This window comes from Macrotis lagotis, chromosome X (genome assembly GCF_037893015.1).
Source record: "Macrotis lagotis isolate mMagLag1 chromosome X, bilby.v1.9.chrom.fasta, whole genome shotgun sequence".
In the NCBI taxonomy this organism is placed as follows: Eukaryota; Metazoa; Chordata; class Mammalia; order Peramelemorphia; family Peramelidae; genus Macrotis; species Macrotis lagotis.
In genome coordinates, this window is record NC_133666.1 from 148,030,333 (window position 1) to 148,039,652 (window position 9,320).

Consider the following 9,320-nt stretch of genomic DNA (forward strand, 5'->3'; position numbering starts at 1 on the left):
AGATTAATTCTGAGCCACTCATTTCTTCTGTGTTTAACTACCACTTGTATTCAGAGAACTGGCAGATTTGTATCTCCTAACAGCTTCTCTGAGAGTCATACATTTTCATATGACTATTGCCCAGTTTTTTAAAGTCATTCTTATTAGCATTTTCCTTTAATTATTTCTTTGGAATTACCCTTCACCCAGTTTCCTGTATATTTTTAACTCTTCCTTTCACTTAATTATCTCATCAAAGTATTACAATACTTTAAAAATATTCTTTTGTCTAGAAACCTTCAGTGTTACCCTATTTCCTTTATACTTCTCAAAGTCCTAATGTATACTTCCTTTCCAGTCTTATCTCTTATTACTATACCTCTTCTTCCCCCCCCCCCCATCTCATGCTTTAGCCAAATGGAACTTTGCTTTGTGGGTATAACTCCAGTTGTTATTAATTGTTAAGCTGTATGTAGAGCAGTTACTGATGCAGTGGATGAGTAGAGAACTTGTCTTGAAGTCAGGAAGACCTGAGTTCAAATATGACTCCATACACTTCCTAGCTTGTGACCCTGGGCAAGCCACTTAACCCTATTTACCTCAGTTTCCTCATCTGTAAAATAAACTAGAGAAGAAAATGGCAAACCATTTTAGTATCTTTGCCAGGAAAACTCCATATGAGTTCATGACATAACTGAAAAAAGAGACCAAATAACAAAAAAGCAACATATAAGGTGGTTTAGGAAAAAAGTTAACTTTTTTTTTAATGATCATATATCTTTTTCCATGCTTCTTCCCCACCTCCAGGAATGCTAAGGGCACATATAAGGGCTGGTTTTGTGTCTTTGTCCTTTAACATATGTATATTATATGTAAAACTATTCCAGTTGACAAAAATATGTATGTATAATACATGTGTATGTGTGTGTGTACACACACACACACACACACACACACACACACACGTTGTCCTTACCTTCAAGTAAATTATGTTGTACTGAAGAGAATCAACTTGGCAACTTAGATTTAGGACTGAAAAGGGTCCCTTATTTTACACGTAGGTAAACTGAGAAGTTAAATGATTTACCAGAGTTATATAAGTATCAGAGGTGGAATTAGAAGCCTAGGTCTCATTTCTGTTTACCACATCATACTACTTTATATTACATAGATAAATAGAATACGGGGTAGGGAATAAAAAGGACAAAGGCATGGTCTAGGAATATTTGAGATGTGAACATACACCAGTAGTTAGGGAATTCTAGGGAAGTTTTACAGAAGAGCTGACATTTGAACTGAGACTTAATAAGGATTCTGAAAGACAGATGAAGATAAATGTATTTTAAACTTGGAAAAGACTTGCAAATGAACAGCAATGTTTGACAATTTTAGGACTTGGCTAGTAGTCTGGTTTGACTGGAACCTAGAGTTTGTAAAGCGGGAATAATGTAAAGTAAGATTAGATAAAGGGGTTAATTATATAACTAGATGGAGGAGGAATTTGTATTATATTCTTAAGATATTTGGGAGCCCCTCAAAGTTTTTGAGCAAGCGTGACATGATAATCCCTCTGCCTTAGGAAGATTATTTTAGTAGTTATGTGACAAATAGATTTAAGAAAGGAAGAGATTGGTGACAAACTTGTCAAGGATGAGTATAAATTCTTTTCAATTTCAGTTTGAGTGTCTAATCAATTGTTTGGCAACTTACATAGTTTAATACAACTAGACATTTTTCATTTAATTTTTATTATAAATACTAATTTTAAATACTCATCTTGAAGTAGCTTATTTTCCCTTGGCAAGTTATTTAAAAATGTGATTAATTTCAGAGGATAATTGAATTTTTGTGTTTTCTTTAAAGGGGAAATGAAAATTGCTAGATATAAAGATGTTCACTTTATATTCAGACTATAGTGATACAGTGATAGTTTTTAATAGTTACTTAGGCATTTATTTTTATTAATGAGTACAAAAAAAAAGACAAATTGCCTACTCAAGCATTTTAGGGCTTATTTGAATGGTTAAATTCTGAAATCTTTGTTAAGTAGGTGGTCTGATTATTTTGTTAAAAAGTAGTTTGGCAGTAGGAAAGATTGAAGGGCTGGAGAAAATGGAGTCTTCTTCAGGAAAGAATTTTCACTAAAGTGATAGGAATGGAACCCAAATTTCCAATTAAGGGAAATAAGAAATAAAGAAATGCAAGCAATATAATTATTTGAGATGTTTGGCAATGAATGCTATTTCAGTATTCCAAAGATGCATGCTTTTACCTGCTTGAATACTCCCCTCTACTGACTCAAATTGTAATTCCACTGATTTTTTTTTTTTTTTTGTATATGATCTTTGAAAGTTTCTGTAACCGGGGTGGATAGAACACCGGCCCTGGAGTCAGGAGTACCTGAGTTCAAATCCAGCCTCAGACACTAAATAATTGCCTAGCTGTGTGGCATTGGGCAAGCCACTTAACCCCATTTGCCTTGCAAAAACCTTAAAAAAAAAAAAGTTTCTGTAACCAAAAAAAATTCATCCCCTTGTAACTACCCTCAAGATAGGCCATAAGCTTTTCTGAAGATACTAGCTAGACTAATTTATATACATTACTAGATCTATGTTCTAAACCTTCCCTCTTTGGTGGTGTACCTATGCTTCTTTGGCATGACTTTTGAGAAAGCAAACAGTATGTCTACTGTGAAGAGACAAAAATAGGGAGTCAGCAATGAAAAAGAGAAAAAATAGAATTGTACTTAAAGTTGGAACTAAAGAGTCAAAATTGTGTTTAGTTTTATTTTATGTTAGGAGAGAACTGCATAAATAAAAGAAAGGAAAAAGTTTAGTGGAGAGAGAGAAAATAAAAGATGTTAAAAAGAGAGGAGATAGTTAAAGAAGCATTATCTTTTCAGTTATGAAAATAGATAGAATCTAAAGAGTAAGTAGAGATATTCCTTTTTAAAAGGATGAGGAAATACATGACCAGCCCTCCCTTCACCCTCATAGCTGTCCTTGTCAGCATTTTCCCTCTGTTGTCTCTGAACCTTTTATATTTTATCCTTCAATGGATTACCCTTTCTACTGGTAACAAACTACTGGTCACATTAGTGTCCCTCACCTGGAAATTTCTCAGTATATTTTGTAAATAATAATTATGTATATGTTCTCCTGAAAGAATGTGAGCTTCTTGAGAGCAGGAACTGGTTTTTTTTTGTATCTCCAATGGCCTAACAGAGTGTTTGGCATTTATTAGGTGCTTAATAAGTGTTGATTTTTCAAAAATGTAAAAAAAAATAAAAAGTATTGGATTTATCAAAAAAAAAAATGAAAAAATATACAATGGGAGTGAGATTGTCTGTTGAGTGAAGAAATAGAAATAAGATGATCTTAGTATTCTCTTAAGGAATATGACAGAAAATAAAAAGTAATGAAATAGTGCAAATACTAGAGTGAAGTTGGATAGTATGATTAACAGGTCAGAACTGAGAGGTTCTGTCTTTCTCTAATTATCCATAGATTGGGTAGAGGTCATGAGGAAGGTGACTCAGGGTTGAAAATTGGCACTTAAAAAGCTCAGGAATGGCACAAAAGTTTGGCAGTGATGATGGGAGTAGCCTTGAAGTAGTCTGTTGTAGTTAGAAAGGAGCTAATGAATTAGGTGAGAAGAAGAATCAAGTAAGATCGCACATTTTGTTTAAAGCAATTTTTAAAAGTTTAGCTTAGTAGTAACAAAAATAGACTGATTATTTTCCTTCTAATAAATTGAATTCCACAAAAGTGGAATAAAAAGCCTTCAGAATTTTTAGGATGGAAGGGAGAAAATGGAACTGGTAGTTTCAGAACATGATTTTGCAGAATTAGAGATATTTTGATATAGCAACCTACTATTCAAAATAGTGTAATTTTGGGGTGGCTAGGTGGCACAGTGGATAGAGCACCAGCCCTGGAGTCAGAAGTACCTAAGTTCAAATGCGGCCTCAGACACTTGATAATTACCTAGCTGTGTGGCTTGGGCAAGCCACTAAACCCCATTGCCTTGCATAAACTAAAAAAATAGTGTAATTGGGGGGGGGGGCTTTTGTGAACTGACTAGATGGTCTTTTTTAAATCAAATCTACCTAATTCATTTTAATTTTCCAAGTTTCTTTTATTTTTAATTAATTTCATTATGCCTTTGTCCAAAAAGTAGAAAGTGAAGTTTCATTCTAATCATGAATCTTTTTAACCTTCATTTGTCTTCAGATCTTTAACCTAATAAAGCATTTGATTTCTTGTTTTTATTAGCTAATCATCATAAACCTATACAATGTGCTGTTTCTATTTTTATGAACTGGTAATTGCATGTTTATCAATCAGGTACCTGATTCATTTTATTTTACAAACATAGGTCCTTTACTATATCACTTTGAAAATCTAGCAAATGAACTTTCCATTGAATTAAGCTATGAAGATATAAAAAATGTTGTTCTCCAGTATGGATTCCATATAGAGGTAAGAATAGAATACAGATGAAAAACTTTGAGTGCTTAAAAAATTTAGTTTGTAAAGTAATTGAAGGCAAATAGTATGAGGTAGAGAAGTAATAGAAATATCTTTTTTTATATAGTTTCCCCCAATTACATGTAAAAGCAATTTAAAGCAATTTTTAATATTTTTTATTTTGATTCCAAATTCCATCTCCTTCCTTGAGATGGCAAACAGTGGTATGGATTTTACATTGTGTCATCATATAAAACATTTCCATATCATTTTATGAAAGAAAACTTGAAGTTCCCATCAGTTCTTTTTCTGGTGATGGATAGCATTAAGTGGAATTGCAAGTCACTTTTAATGCCATTTTAATGTTCATTATTTTGTATATTTAAAAACTGAATTTTTTTCTTTCGTTTTTACAAAACTATAACTCAGAGATTTTAAACTAAATCAAATTTTCTTTTCCTCAACCTTAAATTGTAAGATTTTAAAATTCTCTCTTAAATGTAGAGCCATACAGAATTTGAAAGCATTGAACCCTGTGCAAAATAAATGAGATGTTTAGCATCAAAAAATCTTATGTCATTTTCTCCTGCAGGTAGAACAAGAATCTGTATTGTCCACATACACTGTGAATGATCTCTCTATGATGAAATACTACTATGAATGTGTGCTTTTTGTGGTTCGTAAACCACAATAATTGTCTCCTGTGAGTTCTTCAGGAAAAAAAAAAGGATTAATGGAGCAAATGTTGAAACAAACATCGCAAAATCAACTCTCGGTGGTGACAGGACACAACCTCAAATCAGTGGTGCCTTCTTTATTCCTAACAGGATTTAGATATAGTGTCTATTTTCTTAATATATGTCTGTTGCTAGCCAGACATGTACTATGCCATGCATATTTGTACTATACGAATGAGTGAAAGTGAAGGGAAGATCTTTAAATGTACTTTTCTTTGAAGTGCATAACTGTCTCAAGTAGAAAATTATCCTTCTGTGTCTTTGTGAGGCTGCCCTAATATAAGACTGCTGCACTGATGACTCAATAGTATTGAAAACCTAATACACTCTTGGCCTTGTTATAAACATGTATACATTCAGTTCAAGAAATGTCTAAACTATCTTCATCTCAAAATGAAAATTTTTCTCAATTTGGATGTAAGGCAGAATATCTAATTCTTTTTATCATTAAAATTAGTTGAGCTTTCCATTTGTATAGTTCAACTTGATTTGCAGTAGTATTTTTTTTTTTCATTTTCATGAAATATTGAATTGGGTCATCCAACAGATAACGCATTTAAGTCATCAACAAATAATGCATTTAAGTGATCTGTGATTTTATTGAATCTTTTAGTCATACTAAACGAATTTTCAAAAAATATTAGCAATTGGTTGATTTGAAACATTTGACAAGACCTCAGAGACTTCTGAAATGAGGCAAAAATCCCTGTCTTAAAAAATGTAATAAATTTGAAAAATGGGAATAAGACTTTGCCCACTTATTACTTAAGACTTTAAGCTATGGACATGTTTGGAATTCACCAAGTGTAAATGTTTACGTAATGCTTTTCCTTTAGCTAGGTTATCTGAATTACTAATAACCAGGCACTCTGTTTGGAATAACTACACACTAAAAAAAAATAATTATATGGTAAAAACTGTACCATGGTAACATAAGTGTGGTGTGATGTGGGAAAATTGTGAGTGTGAAAATCAGGGTTACATTTCTGCCTATAATATACATCTTAAATATTGTTAGCAACAGCTACTAATGTAATTTTGGATTAAGCAGGTCGATGCTAATGATTGCTGGCGGCTTTAAATTTCTACCTCTAGTATTTCCTTTTTTGGAGGATGTTTGCTTTGTGGAAATTGCAATTTGCAGCACTATCGATTCCACACTTAAAAATTTATAGAGGGGAGGAATTGCTCTCATTGAAGAATTTCACAAATAACAGTGCATTGTATCAGAAACTTGTGGTGAAATGTATTAGATAAACCTATTGATTATAATAATGTGCTGATAAAAATGATGCTTTTTTTTTTGGTAAGAAAAATTCTGGGAAATCTTTAGTTAGATATTTGTTTTTTAATGAAGTTAGGAAGTCATAAAACCATTAAGGTGTCTTATGACCCCATTCACAACTTTCCTCTACTTGCATATTTTTAATAGGGTTTCTCTCACCTTAACTACAGTGGAAGTAAGAAAAATTCCTTGAATTGCCTTATTCTTTTAAATATAAGACTTGAGGATCATTTTTTTTCTCTTTTTTATCCGAGTACTTGCAATATTGATGCAGAATACTATAAATCATTACCTCCACAAAGTAATTTGAACTTATTGTAAGAAACAAAAAAGCATACTTCTTTTTGGAAAAGAAAGGAAGTTTGAAAGGAAATTTATACAACAACAAAACTCTTTGAAAAGTTGGAGCATGCCAAAAGGGGATAATTTAAAAAATACTTCACTTATATAAGCAATTTACTAGTATTTACTTCATTTTCATACACTTGAGTCAAAACAATTGATTTTTTGACACAGAATTAATGAGTATTTCTGCATGTATGAGTCAGCTTTATTACTGAAATATATTTTTTCTATTTTCTGCATCTATCATATAATAATGTAACATACTTCCAAATTATATGTAGTGTTTTGGTTAAATTCAGAATCAGTTGTGTCTTTTTTTTATTTTTCCTTTTCCCTTCACAGTATTTTTTCCATTCTATAATGCACATTTCATTTGTCTTAAATATTTGCATCTGAAATATTCTTAACTTGAAGAGATGGCTTAGATCAATAAAAGGCTCTAGTGGAGGTTATGATTTAGTATTATATTTAATTATTCCTTATCACTAAATTGCATGTTCTTCATTGTTACTTTCTGAAGTGTTCTATATTCCTAAGCATTTTCATTCATGTTTTAATAAAAGGGAAATAAGCATGTAAATTTGCTTAATTTTTCTTGCCATAAACTAAAACAACACATTTTGATCAAGTTTGCAAGGTGGAAAGTGTAAAATACAAAGAAAAGATGTATAAATCACAGTATAAAACTTCAAATGAAGTTGTTTGGCAACTATAAAATGTACTGTATTGATATGTAATCTTCATTTTCAAGCAGCTAAAATTGCTGAATTGGAAGCTTCATGTCTGCATGAACTTTCCTATATTTTTTAATTGTGTATGATGGACTTAATTTTTCTTGAACATTAAAATCTGCAATTGCTATGAAATTATATGAGCTTGATCATTTCCTTCTAAGCAGGTGGGGTCAGTGTAAAGAATATGGAATTTAGAGTCTGAGGATTAGGTTCAAATCCTACCTTAGGCAAGTCATTTAACCTCTCTGGGCCTCAATTCCCTCTTCTATAAAATAAGGGTGTTGAATTTGATTATTTCTATTATTCTAATTATTTGAACTGGTAAGGTTCATAATTGCCACATGACTAATGACTTCAGTGCAGGAACAAGAGTTAGTGTGATAAAGCATAAAGTGAATTGGACTTAGTGTAGAGAGACTTGGATTCTAGCTTTGACCCTGCCATAAACTTACTGTGTAACCTTGGCAAAATCACTCCAACTCTCTGGACCTCAGTTCTTTCATATGAAGAAATTAGGCCAAATGATCCAAATTCTCTAATTCCAGAATTTTGTGGTTCTTTGATATATACTTCATTGTTCTTAAGAGATGTCTAAGAGTCTGTTCTTGTTTTTATACACAGTCTTCCAGAACCTTGAAAGTGTTGCATATGAAATTTAACCAAAGGGTAAAACTGAGGCCACTTTGAACGAGATAGTGTTTATTTAACCAGGGGCAAGCTTCCTGCCAAGAAATGGGTCAGTTATTTGCCTCTATTTATGCCAAAGACCCTGAGAGATGAACAGTTCCTCTTTTATAGAGTTTGGGGAGTACAGAACAACAACAACAAAACAGAAACAGGGTAGATGACATTATGGGATTGAGAATTACATGAATGGCTTTTGGACAGCAAACCAGACATCTTTGAAAGTCAGCTTGCTTAGCATAAAGATATCAGGTCTGACTTCCTTTTGTTCTCACACAGCCCCCAAGGTCAGTTAACTTCCTTGATGAAGAATAGATCATTGATTAGGAGGAGTGCTAGATTTCTAAATTTAGCCTATTACAGATCAAATGAATCTCTCAAGCAATTTTAGTGACTTAGGCAGTTATAGGACAAAAATAGTTACAGTACAAAGTAAATTACTAATCTTAACCCCAGTTCCTTTCTTTGAGTAATAAAAGATAAATATCTCATAACTTCTCTATAAAAAAAATCCCATCAACAATAGGGGGCACTGTGGGGGTGGCTAGGTGGTGCAGTGGATAAAGCACTGGCCCTGGAGTCAGGAGTACCTGAGTTCAAATCCGGTCTTAGACACTTAATAATTACCTAACTGTGTGGCCTTGGGCAAGCCACTTAACCCATTTGCCCTGCAAAAAAAAAAAAACAACAACAAAAAAATCAATGGGGGCTAGCACAATTTTTCCAGTGGAAGTTCCAAACAGGTTAATAACATAGTAACTAATACAAAAGTTGAAGAAGAATAACAAGGTTGATTAATCATAGCACAAACCACAATAAAAATTGTTTTAAAACTATAGACTAAATTTAGAAGGGAGATTTAATCTATAAAGCAACTAAGAAAACTCAACAGACATTTGTGAAATTTAAAACCAAAGTAATACAATAATGACAGTAATAGTCATGTCAAGTCTCCTATTATCCCAGTAACCCACTTCTAATGTATATTTAATCACCTATTTAATCTTGAATCTCAGATTTCCACAAAGCCGAATGGTCCTCTTGCAGATAGCATTCTGGACTAGGTCTCATTCCCAGGGTAGCTCTG

At 32.6% G+C, this 9,320-nt stretch overlaps 1 protein-coding gene across 1 annotated transcript in view; it reads left to right on the plus strand.

Annotated features, from left to right (window-relative positions):
- Positions 1–7,615, plus strand: part of LOC141501937 (carnosine N-methyltransferase) — a 52,844-nt gene extending 45,229 nt beyond the window's left edge. The window contains exons 7-8 of the mRNA XM_074206381.1: positions 4,357–4,460; positions 5,041–7,615. Of these exons, the coding sequence (XP_074062482.1) occupies positions 4,357–4,460; positions 5,041–5,142 (206 nt within the window). The 3' untranslated portion in view covers positions 5,143–7,615. The remainder of the gene's footprint in view (positions 1–4,356; positions 4,461–5,040) is intronic.
- Positions 7,616–9,320: the final 1,705 nt, after the last annotated feature.